Source organism: Australozyma saopauloensis, chromosome 2 (assembly GCF_035610405.1).
Source record: "Australozyma saopauloensis chromosome 2, complete sequence".
Taxonomy (NCBI): domain Eukaryota; kingdom Fungi; phylum Ascomycota; class Pichiomycetes; order Serinales; family Metschnikowiaceae; genus Australozyma; species Australozyma saopauloensis.
The window spans coordinates 1375133-1401491 of record NC_086132.1 but is presented as its reverse complement, the minus strand read 5'-3'; the positions used below and the strand labels follow the sequence as shown (position 1 = coordinate 1401491).

Sequence of the window (26359 nt, the reverse complement as noted above, 5' to 3'; positions counted from 1 at the left end):
AATGAAGCTCCAGAAAATTAGACAAAAATTGGTCTAATTCAAAACTCAAACTCTATCATTCCACAACTTGACTTCTATTTTTACCCATTCATTCCAGAATAATCAGATACACTATTCCTCACCCCACACACAGGGCTGGTACATTCCGTATTCCTACTACAACCACAATGTCTTTCTCATTTCCCAAAATCAATTTCCAGGCAATCCAGGAATCGATTGGCAAGGTTGACTTGGACGCCATCTCCAAGTCTATCCAGAACTCGAACCCTGGTAAAGCCGTCTCAGAGTACTCTGAACATTTGATGGAGTCTATTCAACCACTCACAGCCAAAACACAAACCCTTATCTCGACCCAGGTGGCCCAGATCCAACAATTGGCTACTGCACACGCGGAGTCTGGCGTAGAGATTAGCGAATTGCCAGAAGATTACGTGCTTTTGGAGAAGAACTGCGACATTCTTTTGAAATTGTACACGGACTTGATCCACTACACTGACGAGACATATGCTACACCCAGCTACGACTTTCCACCAGGAAACTCTGCTTTTTCCAAGTTGAAGGAGACCAATGTCAGCCTGATGTTCACAAACAAGTTGAATCAATTGAAGAACGTTGCCACTCCGCAGGACATGGAGAAGGTGCTTTTGGGTCAACAGGTCGACACTCCAGCCGAGTCTGACTCTGCTCAAATACAGGTGACACCAGCCGTTCTTCCTAAGACATTGTATGGCCGTCTTGCCCACATCACTTCCGAACATAGCCGCGAGCTTTCTGAATCCGGTAGCGCTTTGGGATTTGCCTTGTTGCAAGTTTCATCCGCATATGTTGAAATTGCTTCTGCCCGCTTGGATCAGGACAAGGCTATCATGACTGGTTTCAACTCTCAATTGGTGGCTGTCTTGAACGACCAGTTCATCAAAGTCAATGAGTTGCGCAAGAAGGTCTACGCAGCCCGCTCTGAATTCGATGTGTACAGAGCCAGTGCTCAGGAAGAAGAGGAGGATGAGAAGCTCATTGAGAAGGAAGATGAGTTTGTGAGCGCCATTGAAGTAGCTGTGGTTGAGATGAGAAAGCTTTTGACTCCTTCCACGAATGTCAATCTTCTCAAAGTTTTCGCACAGGCACAGAAGGACTTCTTCGACATGGCCAGTGCTAGACTTGGTGGCTTGATCACTGAGTTGGGAAAGGTCGAGTTGAAGGAGGATGAGTAGTAGAAGTTTATTATTTTGAATAATTTGATACAATTTAAATTGGATATGTGTAAATCTGGGTTTGATTGCACGATCCAAGTCCCGGAAACTAGATGAATTGCATTCGCATGGTCAATTTGTCGTTTCTTGAAGCAATTACACAGAGTTTAAGAACATGACTTTTATGTTAATGAAAAATTAAACAACGTAAAGTTTGTCGATTATCTTCCTGTTTCTTAGTACTGTACATTTTTTTTTTAATTTAGTATTATGTTTTTATGGTCTCCACCATTTTCGCTGTAAACTGCGATTCATCTTGAATATTAAAATAATACGTCAATGAATTGAATGACAAAGGCAATCCCGAATACACTCAATGGATAAACGAAATGTTTCTAACAAGGCCAGTCTAGTCGAGCCAATCATCCGTCACCGAGTCCAGGACTCATTGTTTTACAAGCAATATCTACATCTCACAAACGAACAAACCATCCTATCAGTGATTGCGGAGCACGTACATTTCATCGGAGGTACAGATTCAAACAACAGACCTAGTCCCTTTTTATGCTCATTAGTGAGGCTTTTGGAAATTGAACCTTCTAAAGAAATATTGGAGTTATATCTTACGCAGAATGGATACAATGAGTTTAAGTACTTAACCGCCATGACGCTTCTATATTGCCGAATGGTCACGGGCAGCACGTTTTTCAGTTTCTTCGATCGATACATAACGGATTATCGCAAACTACGCTTTCAAGACAAAAGCTTTCGCCTTGTTGATGGAGTGCCAATACACTACTCTATCAAATGCATGGACGAATGGGTTGACGATCTTGTGGAACAAGAACGCATAGTCGACATCAAAATTCCGTATTTGGCACCTCGACTGTTCTATGTTGAGCGAGGAGAGGTCTCAGAGAGGGTGTATGGTGTCGCTGACGAGGATTCGAATCCACCAGAAAATGAAAGCGCAGCCAGTAGCGAGTACGAGAGTGACAGTGATTAGGAGATGGATTTGGCATTCAAGCTCATTCCTATATTCATGATAGTTTTTGAGTTCAGCGCTTACAAGCTTACGCCTTCATTCATGATAGTATTCGAGCCCAGCGCTGAGTCTCTGCGATCCTAAGCTAAACGCGTCGAAACACGTAACTCTAAGCGAATAATTCATTATAGAATAACGGAAGAACAACTGTTGGTTGAACTTTGATTTCTACTAATAATCATAAATTTCATCTCATCAGGTACGTACCAATTCACATACAGCATAGACCACACATCCCTTCAAACCTTTTCAGAAAAAAAATAAAAAAAACCGTACACATACTAGAGCAACTCATCTTACAATTAAGGCGTACTTAATAATTTCAAACACCAAAAAGATCCTTGTTCCCGCAGGCCCTTTCCATGGCAGGGTCCTAATTACACTTTCTATACTTGGCACACCCACACGATCTCATTTCAGACCACTATTGGACCTTGCTAATCCAATCATTCCCCGTCTATTCTCCCCAAATAGGTATATGGCCAGATACACAAGTACATATTGCCTGCCGTTCCAGTCATTCTTTCCACAGTTCCCCTTCCACTCTGGTTCCTTTCGTTGATCGACCTAAACTCCCTCTTTTATTGAATAAGCATACACACATACTATGGCCATCACAGAACTCAACCTGCAAAGCAATGCCTCCGTGCGTTCAGTTCAAGGCGCTTCCCGCACAAAAATCATCTCTGTGGTTTTGCTTTTCCTACTCTCAGTAGCAAGCTTTGTTGCACAAACCGAGTTCACCAGTCAAGCTTATTTGTTGGGATTTGAAGAGCCAATCATAATGTTGACGGCAACTCACGGGTCCTGGTGGGTTTTGTGGCCATTGCAGGTGCTTACCGTGGCCATTTACCGGACCATTCAGAAAGCAAGAAACCCTCTGAGTTCCCGCAAGGCTCCCACCGACGCCAACGCGCTCTTGCTGGACTTTGAGCAGCTTGTTGAGCAGACGAATGCCCTGGCTAGAGATATGCGGAACCCTACCGCCTCGTTTGAGATGTCAAGACGTCCAGAGGAACAACCCACATCTCTCTACAAGTACTTCAAGAAGTCGATTGTGAAACAGATTCACAATGTATACCACACAAGCATTTTGATTTATGAGGCCAATGTCAACCAGGACACTTCGACCCATAACTTGGATGTCTTGGTGTCTAAGAATAATCGTATCTCCAACTCTTCAGCTATCTGGAAGTGCGTCTCCCAATTTATTTCTACACCTGCCTTTAGATATGTCTTCATCAAATCTGCAATCGTGTCTTTTGTCGTCAACATTGCAGGATTTATGTGGCACGCAGCCATGTCATTAACTTACGCTTCGGATGTCACCGCCATTTACAACTGTTCTGCATTCACAGCCTATGCGTTCGCAATTCCTATTCTCAATGAGAAGTTCTCTTGGTTGAAAGCATCTTCTGTCGTCATTGCTGTGTCGGGTGTGTTCATTGTTGCTTATTCTGGAGCTGATAGCGAAGACCTGAATGACCAATACCCATACAGACTCTGGGGTAATATCTTCATCACCATTGGCGCTATTCTCTACGGTTACTACGAGGTGATCTACAAAAAATACGTCTGTATTGCTGATCATTTGTCTAAGGTCATCACCGCTCGTAGACAGGTGACTTTTGCAAATTTTGCGATGGGATTGATCAGTATCATCACATTTATTACACTTGTACCTCTCTTATTTCTTTTGGATATCACCAAAGTTAAAACGTTCAACTTGTTTGGATATGGTGAACATACCAAGGAAATTTGGATTTACATACTCTGCTCTATGCTCTGCAACCTTCTTTTCTCTGTCCTGTTTTTATCATTGATGGCTCTTACGAATCCAGTCTTATCCTCTGTGAGTTCCCTTGTTACAATCTTTGTAACTGGTATTGTCGAATGGATCCTTTTTGACAATGCATTGGGACCAAAACAAATATTAGGTAATTCATTGGTGATTGTCGGATTTGTTGTTTTAACCATTGCATCTTGGAATGAAATTAGTGAGGGTAAAGACGAGGATGAGATGGAGACAGCAAGTTTGTACTCTTTCGCTGCAAGTGAAAACACCATTCAAGCTTAATTAATTGGCCCCCTAAAAGAACGGAAGCTAATTTGTACAACAACTGATTTTTAAAAAGAATGCACACTATGTATTGGAAAACACAGGTAGTCATTATAAAGTTCTATTAATTCATCTAAACGTTATTTATGCATCATTTAATTTGACGCCTCCTCGCAATGGCTTCACAATCCGTAAATTAAGTCCCATCTTTGGTGACCCGGGTGATCCCTGAACAAAATTTGCCCGATGGCCAGTATTTTTCTCTGGAGTTCTATGGAAAATGTCGTCGTGTTCAATCGAATCCTGCGTCAGATCCATATCAAAAGAATCTTCCGCAAAACCCTTCGAAGTCTCATGGAACTTCTGAGCATCAAACTTATCCTTGAGAATTTTAAGTTTATTCTCAAAATGATAACTTTCTCGATTGACCTGCTCTTGCTGCTCTGATACCAACTCACGAAGCTTATCGATCTTTACTCCACGAGTTTTTATTATTTTTTCACTGATCTGCAAATGCTTTCGAAGATTAGTATTGATGAGCTCAACATCACTGAGTTTGTCATTGAGTTTGTAGAGCGCACATTCTAGCTTGAAGAGTTTCAGATCTTCATTGTGCTGGGAAGTGAGGCTAGCCATTTTGAGTTGGAGAAGCTCTTGTTCGAGCAGAGATATCTTTTCGTCCTTTCGCTTTAATTCATCTTGAAAAGACACCATGTTTTCATTACTGCGCATCGGCAGCATCGAGTATCGCAGGCCATTGAAGCTTGAGTTGGATGATTTGTGTCTAACGTGCAGAGGAGTTACCGCGCCAGTACTTTGTAAGCTATTGGCATCTTCGACTGTGAGTTTGCCTTTTGACTGATATTGTTCAAGTTGTTCTTCGAGGTATTTGTTTCTTTTTTCGAGTAAAGAAATGCGACCTTTTAGCTGATCAACGCTGAGCTCAGTATTTATGTGGACAGAATTCCTGATTTTCTTCGCGCGACTTCCAAAACGAAGAGTGGAAAGCGTTTCATAATAAGAGCCGGAAGCCGGCGATATGTTTATGATTAAAGTTGTTCGTGAGTTTCCTCCAAGTGACTCTTGAAGGATTCTGGTGAGCTTGGAGTCGCGGTATGGAACGTGATTGACCTTAGGGTCCGTTAAAGAGTTGATCACAAGCCCGAGGACGGAAAGTGACAAGTTAATTTTCTTTGTCTCCTCTAGCGTGATGCCAGTGGCACCTGAGCGATCGACCTTTTCGGAGCCAGCCAAGTCAACCAAAAACAAGCTGCTACGACGAATTTCACCGCTCGTGACATCTTTTTGTGTAAGGATAATCTGCAGAATAGCATGCGAGCGGGAAGAGTCTGTGTTCATATTGGTAGAGGCCGTTCTTCTATTCTTGCAACCTTGTTTGAGAACAGAGGCCATTTCAGACGAGGACGACACAAAAGCTTGTGATAGACCACGTACATGGATACCGTTCAATTTGTCCTCGTGAATTAAGAAATCTTTTGGTTGGGGGTCGAGCAAATCGAAAATGTGTTCCTTATACACTTCCATCATAGAGAGTCCTACGGTATACTCCACTTCATCGGAGCTTTGAAGAATGTGCGTGAATATGTTTTCGGCTACTCGAGGTATAATACCCCTATCGAGATCATTGCCATCACCTGGCCCCATCATTGTATGTGATTTGCCAGCTCCGGTTTGGCCATACGCTAGAATGGTTCCATTGAACCCCTTGAACAAATCGGCCAAGGTCTTTTGTCCCACCGACGCATAAATATCTTCCTGTGTTGCATGTTCATCGAATACCGAGTCATAAGTAAAAACATTGGGCGTCTCTTTCTCTTGTAGACATACTGTCTTATCATCCACAGCTTCTATGAGTCGAGTTTCTCTTAGCGCTTCAGTTTCTGTGAGTGGTCTCACGCGGCAAACAACACGGACTCTTGTCGCTAGACTCACCTCTGAAGCAGGAGCTGCGATTGTGAACGGATCTGTTTTTGGAGTTTGGGGAGACGAGGCAATGGAGGTATCCATGGCGAAGATCTTGGGAAAATAGTGGAAAGAAGTGAATTAGTCAGAGAAAAGGATTAGTGAAGAAGGGAAATTAGTATGATATATATGAGATTGGTCTAAACTGGTTGGAATTATGCACACATGTGTGCTCCTTATAGGGGATGCTAGGGGACTGTGTATGTATGGATGTTTACATGAGATGATGCATGTACACAGAGGAGATAAAGAAATACAAGCGATTTTTATTTTGAGATCAGATATCTTAAATTGAACAGTATTAATTTAGGCGATTTGGCGTGAAGATACAATCTATACTCTCGTATTTGTCCCTTCTATAGATTGGGTTCTTGGCTGATGCCATGAACATGAACCAAAAAGGAACTTAAGGAAATGAAGGGCAGATATCCTTAGAGCTCAATAGAAGTTACAAAGGGTTTTCTGAAGCACTGAGGGTCCAAAAAAGGAAGCCCGATGCGGGGCTCGAACCCGCAACCTTTTGATTGACCTTATGATGTTTAAGAGTCAAATGCTCTACCGATTGAGCTAACCAGGCATTTCTTGTTGAGTGGAAAACACTAGTTTAATTAGACCAATTAGAAGTAAAATGTCTTAACACTTAAAAAAAAAATCAAGACTGCACTTTCTTACCAAGCTATATCGATCTCTGTTGCTTCTACAATCAATCTAAAAAGATTTTTATTAGCTAGAAAAGACGTTGAAATAATTCTATAATATTATAGGGTTGAAACAAATGGCATGAAAGAACTCAATACAACAAACGGGTGGCAATTTTGTATGGAGTTTGTTCTAGCTGCTCATACAAAGACTTGATGTCAGAGATGTCGACATCGGAAATGTCGGTCATCAAGTATGCAACGTCACCACGAGAGTCGGTAAATTGTTTCTCAATGTTGTGGTTCGACAAAATGTTGTTGACAGTCTTCAAGACACCTGGAACGTTCTGGTGAATGTACAACACTCTGACAGAGTTGGCTTGGTCCAAGTCCAAGTCTCTCAAAGCAACCTCTGGGAAGTTAACAGCACCAATGGAGTTACCCTCGTTGATGTACTTGGTCAAGGCGCTACTGACCTCGATACCGATGGCAGATTGAGCCTCCTCAGTGGAACCACCAATGTGAGGAGTCAAGATGACGTTTCTCAAGGAGCACAACTCCTCAGCGAAGCCGTTCAATTCGTTGGAGAAAAGACCCTCACCGTTCTTAGCTGGTTCGTGTGGGTAGACGTCGAGGGCAGCACCAGCAATCTTGCCGGCCTTCATGGCCTCAACCAAAGCAGGGATGTCGACAACGGTACCTCTGGAAGCGTTGATGACGTAAGCACCATCCTTCATGGCAGCGAATTGTGGAGTGGACAACAAGTTCTTTGTCTCAGCGGTGGCAGGAACGTGCAAGGTGACGAAGTCAGCTCTTTGCAACAACTCGTCCAAAGTGTCGACTTGCTTGGAGTTACCCAAAGCCATGATCATGGTGACGTCGTAGTAGATGACGTTCATACCCATAGCCTCAGCCAACACAGACAATTGGGAACCAATGTGACCGTAACCCACAATACCCAAAGTCTTACCACGGATCTCCCAACACTTGGCCGAGACCTTGTTCCAGGTACCAGTGTGCAACTCAATGGATCTATCACCCAATTGTCTGGCCAAAGTGATGATTTCAGCAATGACCAACTCAGCCACGGATCTGGAGTTGGAGAATGGCGAGTTGAAGACAGCAATACCAGACTTGGCGGCGTACTCCAAGTCAACCTGGTTGGTACCGATACAGAAACATCCAACAACAACCAAGTTCTTGGCGTGCTTCAAGATCTTCTCGGTCAACTTGGTCTTCGAACGAATACCCACGGCGTGAACGTCTCTGATCTTCTCGATCAACTCCTCCTCAGGCAAAGAGGACTTGTAGAACTCGACCTGGTAACCCTGGTTCTTGAAGACGTCGATGGCAGTGGCGTTGACGTTCTCCAACAACAAGATCTTGATATCTCCGGTGGAGAATGGCTTCAAGGCCTTGGAAGTCTTGTGGGACAAGGTGTTGTACTGGCTCAAGTAAGATTGAGTGGGAGAGGTCGAAACAGCGTTCTGAGAACCGCTCTCGTTGAAGCTCATGGCTCTCTTGAAGGTGGAGGCGATGTCTTGAGGATTGGACATTGTGAAGTGTTTTTTTGGTGGTAGTAACAAGGACTTGCCAAAGGATATATATGTGTAATTGGGTTACTCACAATTTTCATTGACGCTAGTCACGTGCAGTTTGCCAAAAAATGAGCAGACATCTAGGGGAACCCCTGAGAATTGCCTCGGGACGGAATTTTCCGGAAAGCTTTTTTCATTTCTGTTTGGATTGAGGTTTTTAGTTTGTGAATTTTTGATTTCTGCTAATTGTAGGTGTTTTATAGTGGGGTTGGCGCTCTGCTTTGTGTGTTTAGTGTGGACTACTAATTAATTAGATGAAGGATCTCAGTCAGATTCGGACAGGCTCACCGAGCCGGAATCTGGTGTGCGGGACGACTAATTTGATGTAGGGGTAATCTTGACTCGTGTAAGTGAAAGAAGGTTATGAGCAAAATTGGGCGATTGACGCTTATACTTGACACATCTAAATTGTTCATGCTTCACAGAAGACTTCTGAACCAGGTAGGTCAGAGAGCAAAACGTAGAAGCAACAAAGGGAATTATGAATTGGTCTAGAAACATTTGAACAAAATCAAGTCCTCTTGAAATTCACTGAAAGTTCAAAATTGTGATGAGAATAAGGTCAGTCTTACAGCGGTGCGTTTAGAGAATGACTACAAGAACAAGAATCAGAATTTGAGATTTTGCGAAGAACAAAAAATTAAATAGACGTCGACATCGTCGTTTTCGATCTTGGGCCAAAGACGACGAAAAAGCTCCATAGTCCACAGAATCGGGAACCCTCCACCTCAAAGCCAGTGCAACAACCAGTAGCAGTAATGATGCTACCCTTCTCAAACCAATATAGATACCGTATGAACTACGCAGTTGTGCAACTACCGTTACTTCCGTTGAAAAAGAGACTGCACTGAATAGCACAATTGCGCCGACTATTTAACTTCAATCAAAAAAATATAATATTGAAAAAAACTTACATAGTAAAGACGAACAATTCCCTTTTTCATGTGTCCTCAGATCTCACTCGGGGTCCACACCCGTGCACCAATCTCTCTCTCCCCGTACTTAGTGGCGGCGAGCAAAAACCACCTCCCAACTCCACTTATCCAATACATACTCAATGGCATTGGTAACCGCAGCCCCGTACCTCGCGTTGCTCTCAGAGCATGACCCGAGCTTAAAGTCCCATGCCCTCACCTCGCTCAATGGCGTTGCTCACCAGCTTTGGGCGGAAATCGCCAACAACTTGGTAGACCTCGAGGAACTCTCCGAGGACGACGCCTTCGCCAACCACAACTTGGCTGCGCTTGTCATTTCCAAGGTGTACTACAACTTGGGCGATTTCGAGTCTGCAGTCAAATACGCGCTTCGCTCTGGCCCCGAGTTTGACGTCGAGGAGAAGAGTCAGTATGTGGAAACCATTGTTTCTCACTGCATTGACTTGTACATCGTAGAGTCCAGCAAGGCCTATATTCTGCAAAACGCTGCCGAGCCTGATAAGAGACTCTTGGCTGTGTTCGAGCATATGGTCCACAAGTGCCTCAAAGCAGGAGATGTGAAGCTTGCCTTGGGCATTGCCTTGGAGAGTTATCGGTTGGACATTGTGGGCAGTATTCTCAGCTCTGAGTTGGCCAAAGATGAGGAGGTTGGCAGCCTGCTAATTACTTATGTGTTGCTGAGTGCCAAGCAAGTTCTTCCAAATGCCTCGTTCCGCACTGAAGTGTTGCAAGCTTTGTTTGCGCAGTTGGAAGCACAAGAAAACCCCGACTTCTTCACAATCTTCCGCATTCTTGTCCAATTGAATGATGCACAATTGGCCGCCCGCGTGTTCCGTACTCTCGTCCACGAGGGTAAGTCTTTGGTAGCTTACCAGGGTGCTTTTGACTTGGTCAATTCCGCCTCCCAGGAACTTCTTGTGAATGTCACTGAGACCCTCTCCAAAGACGAGAAGTTCGACTCCACTGATCCTGTGGCCAAGCGTTTGCTACATATATTGTCAGGTGTGCCAACTTGCGACTTGAACATCACATTTCTTCACAACAACAAGAGCATTGATGTGTCCATTTTGAACACGAGTAAAAGCTTGTTGGATGGTCGCAATTCTATTTTCCACTCCGCAATCACCTTCTCCAACGCATACATGCACATGGGTACCACTGACGACTCATTCTTCCGCAAGAACTTGGAGTGGTTGAACAAAGCATGCAACTGGTCCAAGTTTTCTGCCACCGCTGCATTGGGTGTCATTCACAAGGGTAACTTGTCCCAAGGCTTGAGCATTTTGAAACCATACTTGCCAGAAACAACTGGTTCTCCATACACGAAGGGTGGTTCATTGTTTGCTCTTGGCCTCATTTTTGCCGGCCATGGCAGAAGTACGCTTGACTACCTTAAGAAGTTTGTTCTCGAACATGGCAATGCTGCTGGAAGCATGGACTCAGATGTCATGTTGCATGGTGCCTGTCTCGGGTGCGGTGTTGCTGGTATGGGCTGCAATAGCGAGAGCCTCTACGAAGCTTTGAAGGTCGTCCTTTACTCGGACTCTGCTGTCTCTGGTCAGGCAGCTGGTTTGGCTATGGGATTAGTCATGCTCGGATCCGGTAATGCCGAGGCAATCAATGATATGTTCACATATGCTCAAGAGACTCAACACGAGCACATCATTCGCGGCTTGGCCGTGGGTATTGCTTTACTCAATTTCGGTAGAGAAGATGAGGCAATGGGCATCATTGATAAACTCTTGGACCAAGAACACCCAATTTTGAGATATGGTGGTGTATTCACTCTCTCGTTGGCTTACGCCGGTACAGGAAACAATGAAGCCATCAAAAAATTGTTGCACTTTGCTGTCTCTGATCCATCTGATGATGTTCGTAGAGCATCTGTCCTCGGTCTTGGATTCTTGTTGATTCGCGACCACACCGCTGCTCCTCAAATCGTCGAATTGTTGTCTCAATCTCACAACCCGCATGTTCGTTATGGTACGGCCATGGCCTTGGGAATTGCTTGTGGTGGAAGAGCTCTCCCAGCTGCATTGGAGGTTTTGGAGCCATTGACTAAAGATTCCGTCGACTTTGTTCGTCAAGGTGCTTTGCAAGCTTCGGCAATGATTTTGATCCAGCAAAACGAGACAGTCTATCCTAAGGTAAAGGATTTCCACAAGTTGTACCTGGATACCATCAAGAACAAGCACGAAGACGCTTTAGCCAAATTCGGAGCCACTCTTGCCCAAGGTATCATCGATGCTGGTGGCAGAAATGTGACCATCAACTTGGAGAACCCAACTACCAACACATTAAATGTCAAAGCTGTCGTCGGACTTGCGATTTTTGCCCAATCATGGTTCTGGTATCCATTTGCTCATTTCCTCTCGCTCTCATTCACACCAACTGCCATCATTGGTGTTAATTCCGACCTCAAAGTGCCAAAGTTTGACTTGAATGTCCAGAGTAAGCCAGAATATTTCCAATACCCTCCCAAGGTTGAGGAGGCTAAGGAGAAGCAACCAGACAAAATCACAAAGGCTGTCTTGTCGACTACAATCAGGGCTAAAGCCAGAGCCAAGAAGCAACAGGCTAAGAAATCCAAGGATGAGAAAGAAGATGCAATGGAGGTTGACGCACCAAAAGCGGATGAAAACAAAAGTAAAACATCTACAGGAAAGGATGAAGCTTCGAGCAAGCCCGAGGAAAAGGACGAGAAATCTAATGCACCAAAAGTTACTTCATTTGAGCCTAACACCATCAGATACCTGAAAGTGCCATACAAGATCAGTAATTTTTCGAGGGTCTTGCCAAACCAAGCTAATTTTGTATCATTCTCAAAGGATGAAAGGTTTGTGCCAATTAGAAAGTTCCGGGGTGCCGGAGGTATAATTGTACTCGCTGATACAAAGCCTGGAGAGCCAGTGGAGATTATCAAGACTGTCAGACAAATGAACATCACCGAGGCTCCTCTTCCAGAACCGTTTACCTTGAGCGGTGAGGATTTGGTAGATGATATTGAGTAATGCGCTACATTTGAATGATATATATAAAACGAATTTGCAATAGAAAAAAAAAGGTCTATGAATCACGAGCAGGACAGGTAAGATTCAATCCGAGTTCTAAACTCTAGTTTGTAGCACATTTTCCACGGCATTAAACCTACCATAATCTCCTTAAAAGAATTATAAAAGCACGAGACACGAAACAACACAACATACATGACTGATCTCAGAATGGTATACTCTGGAAATTTCAGAAACCATATGCATTCAAAAGTTCGGAATTCGTTAAGTTCCGGAATTTCGCATTTCGAAAGCAGAACACAGACAACTTAACAGGACCAGAAACAAAAATTGCAAACAAAAAAAATCCACGAAATAATAAGCACACACTTCGTACGTATTATCCCAACACTGCAATAATTTCTGTAGCAACATCCCAGGATCACTGCCAAATCACAATTCCGTCGCATCTCAGATCCAAGACCCTGGACCACAACTTGCCAAGGTATGCCACGCGCAACTTATGCACACCGGGATGGCGCTCGAATCCAAGGAAAGCTTATCTGCCTTATCCCCCAATATTCTCCAATGCATACCAGCAACGCACATTCTAGCTAAGAAATCCGGCCGATTTTTCGTTCTTTTGTTTCTCAATCGTTGTGTTTCCAAGCGCCTGCTAATTGCTACCCGATCTGTCAAGTCCCACGGTGTTGATCTGATATTCATCTAAGAGAAGATCCACCAGCTATTAAGCTATTTACTAGTCATTCAACTTCCAAAAATGCCATCCGAATCTCTCCTACCAAATGCCATAGGAGCATTGGTCGACGATGGTATCCATATCACCTGGCGCTTGTCCAATGAAACGACGTCTCTGTCGTATATCTGCTGGCCGGCTGCAACGGAAGAGGTGTCTCATATTCCATACCACAGCATAGTGTGGTGCTCGCCAGTGGCGGACACAGAAGACGTGTTCGAGATCAGCTATGTGACGCTCATCAGCAAACTCCACAAAATGAAACTGATCTTCGTCCAGCTCTCAGAGGCAGGCTACCAGAGCAGCGAACGGTGTGCTTCTCAGATACTCAGTGCCGCGTATACTGGTAGTTTCCACCAGCCGCGGATTCTTCTTTTGCTCAATACGAAGGGTGGAAAGGGCGATGGTGCGGCTATTTACAAGAGCCAGATAGAACCTATATTGCGTGCTGCTCGCACCCAGTTCACTTGCATCGAAACAACCCATTCCAAGCATGCCATGCAGATCGGACAGGAGGTGGACATTTCCAAATACGACATTGTCGCGTGCTGCTCAGGTGATGGTATACCGCACGAATTTATCAATGGTTTGTACAAACGTCAAGATAGCGCCGACGCATTCAACAAACTTGCTGTGACCCAACTCCCTTGCGGGTCTGGTAACGCGTTCTCCTTGAGCACATATGGAACATGCGATTCCGGATTGGCTACGCTTGAAATGCTCAAGCTGTCAACAATGAAGATGGACGTCATGTTGTTACAACAAAGAGACAACACTTTCCTTTCCTTTTTGTCCCAGGCGTACGGCGCCATCGCAGATTCCGACATTGGAACCGAGCATCTCCGGTGGATGGGCCCGGTACGCTTCGAGTTGGGCCTTGCCTACAAAGTGTTCACCAAGGCAAGGTATCCGTGCGACTTGTACGTGAAGTACGCTATTGAGAACAAGCAGCAGATCAAGGACCACTTCAGGCTGTACAATAAGTATCAGGATTCCAAAGTCACCACAGAAGTCTTAGAGGTGACGTCTGAAGAATTGCGCTCCAAGTATCCATCAATCACTTCGTCGATTCCAGATGATTGGAAGGCTCTTCCCTCCCAAGAAATGGACAACTTGAGCATTTTTTACGTCGGAAACATGCCCTATGTCCTGACAGATGCACAGTTCTTTCCTGCTGCGATTCCCGACGATGGGTGCATGGATCTATTACTATTCAACAGTAAGATGTCTGTTCTAGACTATACCAACCTTCTTCTCAACGTGTCGAATGGTGGCCATGTCCACCACGATGAGGTGCGTCACGCAAAGGTCACTGCTTATCGTTTAGTTCCTCGTGTAGATCCAAAACACCATTACATTTCGATTGATGGAGAGTCTTTTCCTGTGGAACCTATACAAGTCGAGGTGCTCCCCAAGGTACTCACAGTGCTTCTGAAAGATAAATCGTACGTCGAAACGCGATTCGGAGAACACTAACGAAAATTCTCATCGTGGCGGAGTTCAGCCTCATCATCTCTTCAAACCAAGATGCGTCTCAAGAATTGCCTAAGCCTTCACACTTATTAGCTCGTCCTAGATGCAAACCCGGAACATGTACTACAAAGAGTGACGATTTTGAGCCTTGTATGGTGTCCAACAATGGGTATCTCTTGAGAATGGGTTTTCGCCATGATTACCAGATTGGGTTCAATGGCTGCAAAATTATAGTTCGTATTCTCCTTGCGGCTCATTCTACGACGAAAGTAGCCGCCATTCCGCCATATTCCGCAGTCCTTACCTTATTTGAGCACCCACCTGTGTCTAGACTGGTGTCTCGTTCCTCCAGGCGCACTACTGCATTTTCGGCAGAGCTTCCTGACTCCGAGGGGAAGCACCGTCATGATTGACGGATACATCAGCAGAGAAAAAAGGGGCGGTTCGGTAGTCTGGTCCCAAGCCAATTTGTTTTTTCTCCGCCCAGGCTGCAATTGGTCGACCTCAACGTTTCCATGACTTACTAACCAAACCGGTTTTCTGAGTCCCATTCTTGCTGCAGGACCTGCAGGATGCTTGCTTTCCGGAGACTACCTGCCATGCTTCTCTTAACAAAAATTAATTGCACCCACTGCCCCACATAGTAATACACAGGATATGCACAGGATGTAAAGCGAACAAGATTCGAAGCTCCAGCAATTGTCAGACATTATTCTTGGTCCACGACCTCTTTTTTCTTCAACTTTATATTGGCTTTTCCCGGCGCAACCCCCTTTATATACCGCCAGTGTTCCTCCACATTTTCCCCCATTTTTCCCCAGAATACCCTTCGTATCTACTCCGATCGGAACAACTTACTCTTTAGTGCATCCTATCGCATCCTGACTCATTCGTAGCTAGGATCCCCCTCCCCAACCCGAATTCTCGGTGGCAAAACTAATTTTGATTCCGGGACCAAATTATCCTCGTGTATATATTTAGGACGCATCCTGTTCACAGAATCCAGTTCGTTTTTTATATCTACACATCATCATGGGTAGTTTTTCACTATATAAGCTCAAAGATAGCTTTATGCGTAGACTGTCAGAGCCACTGCTGTCTCTGATACTGCCGACGGGCCAGTTCCTGTCGACACCCGTAGAAAGACGAAATTCCAATGCTGCGATCTTTTCCGTTGACTCAGTTAACTCCGGCAGTTTGAGTGCGGTCATGAGACGGGCTGAGCTGGTAGATCGGATGCTGAGCCGACTGAGGTCGCGCAGCGTATCGAAGAAAGAAGCGAAGAAACTTATACGACAGGAAACATCATATGTCATTCTCCGAAAACTCATGCATATTCTAGAGGACTCGGGGGTCCACATGCCGATATCCTTGGATACCACCGTGACTGGAACCTCAGCCTCGTCCTCTCTAAAAGTCCACATTGCCAACTCCAGCGACTGCGTGTATTTGCCGGCGGCACGTTCTAATGTATCCATTTTGGATGAAGGCGAGCCGGAGCCGGACGAGAATCTGTCTGCCGACCTCCAAGATACGGAGACAATTGTACCGGAGGGCGGCTCGGGAGCCAATTTGCAAGAAAGAAGTAGAGATTTTGCCTCCTCGAACTATCTTATCAGTGATATTGATGCAGAATCCCTGATCCCTCATCTATTCGCTGTGATTATAGAGGTGGAAAATGAGAACTTGCAGTTGGGCTCCGTACGCGTGGAGCTTCTGTCCCAAGTTGAAACTGAGTGGACTGACCAAGCCAACGGCAGCATTTTCCCACAGAGAGAGATCTACAGCATTGCCTCGCATACATGGAATTTGAACCTTGACGAGGCAGACTACTTCATCAGCAATGTCAATTCGAACGACCGCAGCGATAAACGTACAACATCTGAAGACCTAGCTAAGCGCAACGTGTTCTATCGCTTGAACGAACCGTTGGATCTTAGAAATGGCCCAGAGATTGCCCCAAACTCTGTTGTTCATGATCATAAAGCTGGTCTTTATCTTTTTTTACTTCCCATAATTCTTCCCAGCAACATACCCGCCACCGTTAGATCGATTCATGGCTCACTTAAACATCAATTATCAATTGAAACACCAATTGAAAATCCTCACCTGTTGCGCAAAGGTGCAGCCAAAGCCACCTACGAATTGCCAATGGTGAGAACTCCACCTTCGCTTGCAAATTCTATTTCTGATAAACCCATTCATATCAGCAGAGTGTGGAACGACGCTTTGCATTACACCATCACTTTCCCTCGCAAATATATTTCTTTGGGATCAGAGCATATCATTAATGTCAAACTTATTCCGATGGCGAAAAACGTTGTATTGAAACGAGTCAAATTCAATATCTTGGAGCGCACAACATATTTGTCACTGGACTCTAGAGAAGCCTACGAGTATGACGGTGAATCCAATTGTGTATCCAAGATGAGAGGATTGAAGCCAAAAGATAGAGTGATTCCCTTGTGTGAATTGAGAACCAAGGAGAAGAAACCAAACTATACAATTGCGGAACCTTTTAAATCAGAGGTCATTAAGTGTAAAGACAACAATTTACTCAATGCGTGTTACGAAACAAGTTCCAAATCTCAAGATTCGGATGAAGTCTTCATTTCTTCACCTGTTGACGTCAATGTCGCTTTGCCCTTCCTCACTTCCACTGCGGATAAGGTGCTATTGACTTCTTCTTCTGATTTGGAAAGATCAAGATCGATTGATATGACTTCACGGAATAATTCTGTTTCGAAGGCTGACTTAGACTTGAACCCGGATGTTATCTCCTCTCCTGTAATAGGGTCTTTGGAGACTCAAGTGATTCATCAAGGAAGCCCAACTGCTACCTCGAAGAGAAGCAACATTAAGGTTAATTCATCCTCTTTTGCCTCCGCGACGGATATCAACATCAGCGAGGGCTCAACGGTGGCTTCAAAGGCACTTTCTCCCGACTCCAATTTTAAGCATATTCAAATTAGTCATCGTTTGCAAGTGGCATTTAGGGTTTCTAAGCCTGACATGAAAGACCGTGGTAGGATTCATCACTACGAGATTGTCGTCGATACCCCTCTTGTTTTGCTCAGTTCAAAATGCAATGAAGCGTCGGTGCAGTTGCCACATTACGAGGCCCAAAGTGCGGCTTTGGAAACAATGCCAATGGCAGACAGAGATGTTAGCTTCCGCATCCCTCAGTATAACAACAACGGAGTTTCCATTCGACAATTGAGTTTCGAGGACGAAGAGCGTCTTCCTTCATTTGAAGAGGCCGTGTCAGGCACACCTTCACCACGTCGCAAGCTTTCGGTTTCATCAGACAACCAAGTTCCCTCTTTCAATCTTGATACGTTTAAGGATCCAGCGCCTGCTTACAACTCAAGGGCACCATCGTATAGGGCAAGACCATCGCTTTCACCATTGTCCTATGATAGAGTAGGTGCAAACGAGCGGGCAATGCACTCTAGGCAGCAGTCCTCGACTTCCAGCTCTGACCTGTCCAGCTTTGAATTATCTGGGATGAGTCGTGGCGGGACGCTGTCTAGCCTAGAATCCTTGCTGGAGCAACCTGTGAACAAGGTGAGCATTGACACCGCTCTTTGTGAGAATTTCCAAGGAATGAATTGCCATACTTAGATTTTAAATGCATAATAGATTCGATTCTAAATCAAATTTTGAAGTTAAGCACTAGAACCAATTGTAGCCCTCGTTTCTCGTACCAGAAAGTAGTTTAGTGAATCTTGTCATGGGTAGTAATCGAAATTCCAGCAAGAACAATTCATAGTCGATTTAACTAAAACCATCAATATCATATTTCTCTCAGACTCTCAGAGTTTTTGTATTTACGATAAAACACTCGTCACAAGTCAATCTTCAAACCTCAGATTTCGCAACCGTTGTATGTGCATACCAGTCAACCCTGTATACCTTGCTTGCATATTTCGTTTACCTACTTAGAACCACTTATTAATTTCTGAAACCTGATTGGCATGTCGCTCGTTCCAAAAAATGGAAAAGTGGCCGTTGTTGGTGCTGGTATCTCCGGGCTCTGTTACAGTTACTTCTTGCGCAAACTCCGACCTGATGTACATGTTCTGATCTTCGAAAGCGCTCTGGAGCCTGGAGGATGGATTAAAACACTCCAATTGCAAGATAAGCAAGATGTTGTTCGTTTGGAGAAGGGACCCCGTACTTTGAGGGGAGTGAGTGATGGTACGCTTCTCATTGTGGATATAATGAGACAATTGCAGCTTGAGAAAGAGGTGGAAGTAATGAAGGCTTCGTCAAATGCAAATAGGAAGTGGTTGCTAGATGGGTCCAACAAATTGGTCCAGGTGCCTAATTCGATTCCCCTGTTCTTGAAGTTTCTCGCGAGCGATGTGACTGATGGAGCGGTGACAGGTACCATTACAGAGCCATTTAGAAAACCTTCGAAGGAAGGTGGTGACGAGTCCATCGAATCATTTATTCTGAGAAGATTTGGCTCTCCTCAAATGGCCAACAATATCATAAGTGCTATTATGCATGGAATTTATAGTGGTGACGTAGCTAAGCTAAGTGTCAACACAACATTGCCAGCTTTAGCCGAGCTCGAAAAAACCCATGGCCTGGTTGTCAAAGCAGGTTTATCAAAAATGTTCGGTAAGAAAGTTCCAAAAGTATTGAATCCGGTGTTGCGTGAGTATGAGGAATGGGTTTCTCCGGGTGCTAATCTTGAACAAATGTCTGCGGACCTAAAGAAATTCCCAATCTTGAGACTTCGTAGTGGTCTACAGACATTTCCAAAGGCTTTAGCCGAATATCTCAGTCATGATACTGGAGTCACATTACATTTCAACACTAAAGTTACAGCCGTTGATCTTAAGAACTGCGCCTTAGATCATACTGGTGATGGATCCAGAGCGCAGTTTGACCACATAAGATTCAATGCCGGATTCAAAACACTACAAAGTATCACAAATGTTGCAGACGAAACAGCTATGAAAGGATTCCAAGATGTTGAGTATTCCACGATCTTCCTTGCGAACATTTACACGAAACTGAAAAAGTTGATTCCAAAAGAACTTGAAGGCTTTGGATTCTTGGTCCCAAAGAAAAACAAAAACCCCGAAGGTCTTTTAGGCGTTATTTACGACTCTTGTACAGAGACAGATGGCCAGAATTTCTTCGACGAAAGCTCCAAGCCCGCAGAATCATATACAAAGCTTACTCTCATGATGGGCGGTCATTTCTACAATGAGCGGGGAATTCCCTCTACGAGCGGAAGCTTGAGAGCAGCCAAGTCAGTGTTGGAGAACATTCTAGGTTTTGACACCAGCAAGTTCAATATAATTCTACGTGACGAGGCTAACACGGAAGACAAGACTATTTCATTGAATGATGATGATCTTCTCATCTCGTACAACCTCCACAGAGACTGTATACCTCTCTACAATGTGGGTTTCTCTGAAAACGTCTCTAGTGTCGTTAATTGGGTTGGTATGGAATCACACGGGAAAGTCACTTTGGGCGGACCAAACATGGGCAAGCTAGGAATCCCTGACTGCGTTGTCAACGAATTCGAAGCTGCCTTTAGAGCTAAATAATCCTTTACGAATAATGTCACGAACAATATCACAAATAGTCCGTAGTATCAATGAGCCACTAGCTATCTTCAGTTTCAGCTATTGCCTTCTCCGCAACCTCTATTATTTTCGACTTGCTTTTCGCATATTCTATTATGATCTTCTTTCCACAGATAGTGTGTTCGTTAAGTGCCTTTATTGCGTAAGCAGCAGCCTGCTTGCTTTCAAGAATTACATGTGCCTGGCCTTTGAGTTTCATGTTGATATCGAATACTTCTCCATAGGTGGAGAATAGGAGATATAGTGTATGTTTTAGGATTCTTCTGTTGACTTTATCGCTGAGATTGCGTATATAGAGTGTCTGCTGAACTTCCAGCCTTGGTTTTTTGTTTGCAGACACACCGTCTTCTGCTGGCCGTTTGAGTGGTTTAGTCGGTAGGTTTTCCATGGCTTGGTGTGGTTATAATGAATGACTATGTATTGTAGTTGTGAAGAGGATGTATGTGAGATATCTTGCATAATCCAACAATACAGTAAAAGTTGAATATAATATTGGCATTAATTACAGAAAATTTAGAACATTTTGGACTTTAAATTTTCAACTACACACAATTATTTTCAAAGTAGTTTATTCAGTTGTATTTGTTGAGCATTTCAGTATAGGGAATTGAAACATGTAAAGACTACCTTAACTCCTATTTCTGATGCTCTATTTACAGTTTTCTTGAGCAATGAGATTTTGTAGGCGATCTTCAAATTCTGTTTCCTCTAGTCTCTCCACCAACTCGGCAAACTTAGTTCCAGCCATGAATCCGGGAAGATCATGAATCAGATGACCGCAGCGATGATCGGTGACACGATTCTGCGAGTAATTATAGGTCCTGATTTTGTCGGACCGATCAGTCGTTGTCACTTGATCCGTTCGAAGCTTCTTCTGTTCGGCGACCTCTTTCTCTCTCTCGAGTTGAGCGAGACGGGCCCTCAAAATCGAAAAAGCTTTCGCTTTGTTCCGCGGCTGAGATCTCTCGTCCTGTTGCATGACCGTGATACCTGTGGGCAAATGCACGATTCTGACAGCAGAGTCTGTAGTGTTAACGTGCTGCCCTCCTTTTCCACCAGCACGCATTGTATCAATTCTAATCTCGCTGGGAGAAAACTGTCTTTCATCATCAGCGAGCGATTGCTCTGTACCCTCAGAGATCTTAGGTAAGACCACCACAGCAGCGGTAGATGTATGGATCCGTCCCTTAACCTCTGTTGCAGGCACTCTCTGTACTCTATGGACACCACTTTCATGACGGAGTATATTATAAGCGCCTGGCGCATCAATACTGATGATCGCCTCATTCATGAAGCCGGCACTATTTTCTCCCTCGCTAACTATCGTATGTGGCCACCGATTGAAATGGGCAATTGCAATGTACATGTTAAGTAAATCTTTAGTGAAGATGGCCGCCTCACTACCTCCAACACCTGGTCTGAGTTCTAGTATTGCGGGTTTATCACTGTGCTTGAGAACAGGGAGAAGACGTTTCTGAACGTTTTGACTACATGCTTGAAGCAGAGGCACAAGGGTTTCGATTTCTGACTCTGCCTCGCTAATAAGCTCCGCGTCTGTCTCCTCATTTACAATATCGACCAATCCCTTGAGGTTCTCCAAGTCTCTAACGTAGCTGTTGTATAGGTCTAGAACTATGGAAACGTTCGAGAATTTGATGGAGGTTTCCTGGTCAAAAGCACCCAGGCTCATTTGCTTCTCCAAATCTTCAAATTCGTTACTGAGATTCTCTGCTCTTTTCAATAGAAGAGGATGCATTGGCTCGAAATACTGATCTACAGTGACAGTCGCATTATAGCGATGAGCGATGATTTGTGGCATCTTGACCACTAGATTTGTGACCCTTGCAGGCGATCTAGATTTCTGCAACTGAGATAGAAGGCGGATCATGGTATTGGTTCTTCAGGCTCTCAAAAGAGTGGACTTTTCTGATTGAAACCAGAAATTTGCGAAGCAATATATACAAGAAAAGAAACGAGATTTCAGCAAAAAACCAGAATATAAAAATCAAACGGCCTCTTATCGTCTATGTACAAAAATGGTCAATGGCAGATGTGGTTGATACTCATTTTTCAGTGCGAGTACTGACTACTGCACTCCACTTATCAGTAACCATGTCTGCACTGGCCATTCCCATCTCCAAAGACGACTTTGAGCAGGCCATTTCCGAATTGCCCGATGATGCGCTCTTCACTGTGAAACTGGAATTGGAGACGGCTTTGCTGAAGTTGTCAGAAACGAATGATTTGCTAGAGGCAGAACTTCCCGAGGCCAATGCTGATGATCGAGTGATATACACGGAGGCAATTGAGGAGAATTTGCCGGTGATCAAGAGTAAGAATGAGCGGTTGGAGATTTTGAAATTTGAGATGAAAGTGAGGGGGCTTTTGAAGTAGAGTTTAGTCAGCGATAACTACGGAACACACTACGCCAAAATTGGGTAGGCTAAATTACAAATAGCTTGATGAGAGTTGAATCGAGAGATCAATTGATTAAATTTGATAGCAAAAGGTGCCTTTTTTCGAATATATACAAGTTTGGGTCGTTGCAAATTAGGTACCGGTACACTATTTGTCGCCTCTGTCAACGGTGTTCATCTTTGATCCCAAAAGTTTTTTGAGGAACGGCTTCTCATCAAGTCGCATTGGATCCTCTGGCCGCTTGCATATCAACATCCATGTTGAGCCAAAATGGGCGTGCTTCTCGTAGGTAATGTCCAAGCCAGCATCCTCAACAATCTCACCAATGTCTAGGTTCCATCTGCAACCCCATGTTTTCATTCTTTTCTCCGATCTGAAGTCCAAATGATTGTTCAAGAAGTCGTAGTGGGTTCTTCCGTGCTCTAGGAGGATCAATCTTCCGCCAGGCTTCAAAACCCTTGTCATGTTGCGTAAAGCTTTTACGGGATCTTCGTATGCACAGAGTCCGAAGGCTTCAATCACAGTATCATACTGATGCGGATTGAGCGTATCCATGTTTTCGGCCTTTCCCACAGCAAATGCGGCTTTTCTGTAGTTTGGATATTTTTCTCTAAACTTCTTCTGACAAATCTCAACCATTCGAGGTGCTGAGTCCATGTACGTAATCGAGTCTATTTTTCCCAGCGGATTAAAGTATGGAATGTTTCTTCCTGTACCACATGCAACTTCCAAGACATGACCTTCTGCCTTGTTCATAAGCCATTTTCTTCTCATACCCATGAGGATACCCCGTTCTTCCCACTTCAATGAGTCGTCATACTCGGCAGCGATATCATCGAATAGATCAGTGGTGTCCAGAGCGGGTTGGATTTTAGGATTAGTCAGGTTTGTGAGAGGTCCCTCGGGTGTCTCCTCCATGAGCATTTCGATAGTGCTCGTCTTTACTGCAGCCTTGCCAGACAAACCATCACTGGAATCCTCCGAAACACCAGCAATGACTACTTTTTTAACCTCTTGCTTCGAGTACCATTCCTCTAAGTCCTCCGGGGTAGGGTCATATAATTCTAGGGTCTCTAAAGTTCCATTCTTCAAGAGCTCTCTGCGCATCTTTGTGTAAAGCTCGAACTTCTTCTCCTCTCTAGGCTTCAATTTAATTCCTGAAGTCAATTTGAGTTTCAAAAACTCGTACTCCGACAAGCTTGAGCGGTCTTCATGATACTTGCGGCGGATCTTCTTCAAGTGTTTCTCTTCTTTGTACTTATCATTCATGTAGTAATACAACGCTATCAACAACACAGCGAACATTCCGACGTAGTACTTGGTCATCATTTTTTTGAACTCGGTGGTTTGGAAGTACTGGGCCCATTGTTGAGTCTTAGGAAGCGATTTGAGACGACGAGCTTCTAGGTTCTCAGCCTTATTGATATCAAAGCGATCAGCGTAAGTTCTGAGAGGCACAAGGTTGATTCCGGAACGGCCTAGGACACGAGCAGTGGATCTCGGCACTAGAGTCCTGGCAACTTTACTTCCCAATAATGCCTGACGAAACATAATGGGAGATCGGTTGGTGGTGTAATTTCGCACCCAATACACTTATATGGAGTAATGTAAGTGTGAGCTCACGAACGGCTAAAGAAAGTGGAATTGACAAAATGAAAATAGTTTTTTTTCGGAGTTTTCTCCTTAAAATCAGATTTTCAATTCATAGATTCGGATGGTGGCTTTTTGTGTCCTGAAGGTATGGCAGCATGAAGTGATGAGGGGTCAGTTCTGTATTGAGATTTAGACAGAAGGCCAACTTGTATAATCTGGATTTTTTGATTGACAAAAAATTTAACGTAGCATTGTTTGAGGCGGTCGTGTCTGTTTTCGCCATGAGTGGATCCGTTAAAAGACGTTACGGACCAAGGAGTATGGCAATTGTGAGCAGTGAGTCTAAGCAATATCGATACAAAAAGCAGAACCAATTTTTCGTAGCCTTCCTTGATAAATGGAGCCCGGACTTCTTTTGTCCTCTAACGTTTCGATCTACGCCCTGATCTTCTTACAAAGTAACCAACAAAACCATTGTTGCAGTACCTTGTTAGTTCTAGATAAAATCAATTAGTTCTTTTTCTCTAAGGCAGAATGTGATAGTGAACAAAAAATATCCATTGTGTATGAACTGAAATGGAGCATGGTCATATCAGATTCGACTCAATGTCACTACTCTCAAACGCAATTGATCCTAAAATTCAAAAAATAAATCGTAATCAAACTTCAAAATATATATGTCTCTTTTAGTCCCTCCTCATCTTCTCAAAAATTTACATGTCTTACCTTCCCCCACAGATCTCTATAACCCATATTCGCACACCTACAAAGGCAAAGTCCACCTACCACCATGTCCAAATCAATTGAAATAATAGAGGCCGCCCGCGTCGCCGAGGCCCAAAAACGCTATGACGAAGCAGAGGAGAAATACTACACTGTCATCAATAGCAAGCTTGAGCTGGAGGAACAAACACAGAAGAACCGATTCTTGCAAGACCAAGAGACTGCAATCCTCGAATTGGGACAAGTGTTCCAGACCCAAAAGTCCGCTGACAAGTTGAAGCAATTAATAGACAATAGTAGAGCAGCCCTCGGCCATTTTGCCAAGTCGAAAACGGCGAAGATCGTCAAGACATTGGTGGAGTATTTCGACGAGATCCCAGACTCCTTGGATGCTCAGATTGCTGCCATTCGCGAGTCAATTGAGTGGGCCGTGAACAGCAAGTTGTCGTTCTTGAGACAGCAGTTGCAGCTCAAGTTGTCGGCAAAGTTGTATGAGCGTGGTTTGTACCAGGAGGGTTTGAAGATCATTACTGGTTTGTTGAGAGAATACAAAAAGTTGGATGACAAATCGTCCTTGTTGGAGGTGCAGTTGGTGGAGTCACAGATATATCATGCATTGCGCAACATTCCGAAGTCGAAGGCTGCTTTGACTAGTGCTAGAACTTCTGCCAACTCTATCTTCTGTCCCACCTTGTTGCAGGCAGAGCTTGACTGTCAGAGTGGTATTTTGAACGCTGAGGATAAGGACTACAAGACGGCATTTTCTTACTTTTACGAATCGTTCGAGGGTTACAACTCCCAGAATGACCCCCGTGCTATTGTCGTCTTGAAGTACATGTTGTTGACAAAAATCATGTTGAACTTGATCGACGACGTGAACGTGCTTTTGAATAACAAAAATGTCGTCAAGTACCAATCCCGCGATATCGACGCCATGCGTGCCATCTCAACTGCCTACGCAAACCGCTCCTTGAAGGAGTTTGAGGCTGCCTTGTTGACCTACGCAACTGAATTGAGATCGGACCAGATCATTAAGAACCACTTCAATGCTTTGTACGACAACTTGTTGGAGCAAAATTTGTTAAAGATTATCGAGTCTTACAGCGTCGTGGAATTGTCTCATATTTCGAAGGTTATCGGCTTGAACGTTCAACAGGTTGAAGGCAAGTTGTCCCAAATGATTCTAGATAAGGTCTTTTACGGTGTTCTTGACCAAGGAAACGGATGGTTGGTGATCTATGATCAGCCAAGAAAGGATGCTTCTTACGAGGCTGCTTTGGACCTCGTTAAAAATATGTCTGGTGTGGTGGACTTGTTGTACGAAAAGGCATCTGCTTTAAATTAG

The 26359-nt window shown here is 44.1% G+C and overlaps 14 protein-coding genes and 1 non-coding gene across 15 annotated transcripts; 9 read left to right on the top strand and 6 right to left on the bottom strand.

The window, feature by feature from the left end:
• Nucleotides 1-167: 167 nt before the first annotated feature.
• PUMCH_001838 (uncharacterized protein) lies at nt 168-1211 on the top strand (the record flags this gene model as incomplete). The annotated part of the gene is made up of 1 exon (XM_063020872.1): nt 168-1211. The coding sequence occupies one exon, from the start codon at nt 168-170 to the stop codon at nt 1209-1211; it is 1044 nt and encodes a 347-aa protein (XP_062876942.1).
• A 355-nt stretch (nt 1212-1566) lies between these two features.
• On the top strand, nt 1567-2196 carry PUMCH_001837 (uncharacterized protein; the record flags this gene model as incomplete). Its single annotated transcript, XM_063020871.1, has 1 exon — nt 1567-2196. One exon carries the CDS (start codon nt 1567-1569, stop codon nt 2194-2196), a length of 630 nt encoding a protein of 209 aa, XP_062876941.1.
• A 646-nt stretch (nt 2197-2842) lies between these two features.
• On the top strand, nt 2843-4312 carry PUMCH_001836 (uncharacterized protein; the record flags this gene model as incomplete). Its single annotated transcript, XM_063020870.1, has 1 exon — nt 2843-4312. One exon carries the CDS (start codon nt 2843-2845, stop codon nt 4310-4312), a length of 1470 nt encoding a protein of 489 aa, XP_062876940.1.
• A 126-nt stretch (nt 4313-4438) lies between these two features.
• Nucleotides 4439-6322, bottom strand: PUMCH_001835 (uncharacterized protein; the record flags this gene model as incomplete). Its single annotated transcript, XM_063020869.1, has 1 exon — nt 4439-6322. One exon carries the CDS (start codon nt 6320-6322, stop codon nt 4439-4441), a length of 1884 nt encoding a protein of 627 aa, XP_062876939.1.
• A 444-nt stretch (nt 6323-6766) lies between these two features.
• Nucleotides 6767-6854, bottom strand: PUMCH_001834. The gene has a single exon. It is a non-coding gene; the product is annotated as a tRNA-Lys (tRNA).
• A 213-nt stretch (nt 6855-7067) lies between these two features.
• PUMCH_001833 (uncharacterized protein) lies at nt 7068-8471 on the bottom strand (the record flags this gene model as incomplete). The annotated part of the gene is made up of 1 exon (XM_063020868.1): nt 7068-8471. The coding sequence occupies one exon, from the start codon at nt 8469-8471 to the stop codon at nt 7068-7070; it is 1404 nt and encodes a 467-aa protein (XP_062876938.1).
• Nucleotides 8472-9570: 1099 nt separating this feature from the next.
• Nucleotides 9571-12459, top strand: PUMCH_001832 (uncharacterized protein; the record flags this gene model as incomplete). The annotated part of the gene is made up of 1 exon (XM_063020867.1): nt 9571-12459. The coding sequence occupies one exon, from the start codon at nt 9571-9573 to the stop codon at nt 12457-12459; it is 2889 nt and encodes a 962-aa protein (XP_062876937.1).
• Nucleotides 12460-13219: 760 nt separating this feature from the next.
• On the top strand, nt 13220-14671 carry PUMCH_001831 (uncharacterized protein; the record flags this gene model as incomplete). Its single annotated transcript, XM_063020866.1, has 1 exon — nt 13220-14671. One exon carries the CDS (start codon nt 13220-13222, stop codon nt 14669-14671), a length of 1452 nt encoding a protein of 483 aa, XP_062876936.1.
• A 1029-nt stretch (nt 14672-15700) lies between these two features.
• Nucleotides 15701-18292, top strand: PUMCH_001830 (uncharacterized protein; the record flags this gene model as incomplete). The annotated part of the gene is made up of 1 exon (XM_063020865.1): nt 15701-18292. One exon carries the CDS (start codon nt 15701-15703, stop codon nt 18290-18292), a length of 2592 nt encoding a protein of 863 aa, XP_062876935.1.
• Nucleotides 18293-18645: 353 nt separating this feature from the next.
• Nucleotides 18646-20241, top strand: PUMCH_001829 (uncharacterized protein; the record flags this gene model as incomplete). The annotated part of the gene is made up of 1 exon (XM_063020864.1): nt 18646-20241. The coding sequence occupies one exon, from the start codon at nt 18646-18648 to the stop codon at nt 20239-20241; it is 1596 nt and encodes a 531-aa protein (XP_062876934.1).
• A 58-nt stretch (nt 20242-20299) lies between these two features.
• Nucleotides 20300-20668, bottom strand: PUMCH_001828 (uncharacterized protein; the record flags this gene model as incomplete). The annotated part of the gene is made up of 1 exon (XM_063020863.1): nt 20300-20668. One exon carries the CDS (start codon nt 20666-20668, stop codon nt 20300-20302), a length of 369 nt encoding a protein of 122 aa, XP_062876933.1.
• A 261-nt stretch (nt 20669-20929) lies between these two features.
• Nucleotides 20930-22168, bottom strand: PUMCH_001827 (uncharacterized protein; the record flags this gene model as incomplete). Its single annotated transcript, XM_063020862.1, has 1 exon — nt 20930-22168. The coding sequence occupies one exon, from the start codon at nt 22166-22168 to the stop codon at nt 20930-20932; it is 1239 nt and encodes a 412-aa protein (XP_062876932.1).
• A 155-nt stretch (nt 22169-22323) lies between these two features.
• On the top strand, nt 22324-22674 carry PUMCH_001826 (uncharacterized protein; the record flags this gene model as incomplete). The annotated part of the gene is made up of 1 exon (XM_063020861.1): nt 22324-22674. The coding sequence occupies one exon, from the start codon at nt 22324-22326 to the stop codon at nt 22672-22674; it is 351 nt and encodes a 116-aa protein (XP_062876931.1).
• Nucleotides 22675-22845: 171 nt separating this feature from the next.
• On the bottom strand, nt 22846-24249 carry PUMCH_001825 (uncharacterized protein; the record flags this gene model as incomplete). Its single annotated transcript, XM_063020860.1, has 1 exon — nt 22846-24249. One exon carries the CDS (start codon nt 24247-24249, stop codon nt 22846-22848), a length of 1404 nt encoding a protein of 467 aa, XP_062876930.1.
• An 832-nt stretch (nt 24250-25081) lies between these two features.
• On the top strand, nt 25082-26359 carry PUMCH_001824 (uncharacterized protein; the record flags this gene model as incomplete). Its single annotated transcript, XM_063020859.1, has 1 exon — nt 25082-26359. One exon carries the CDS (start codon nt 25082-25084, stop codon nt 26357-26359), a length of 1278 nt encoding a protein of 425 aa, XP_062876929.1.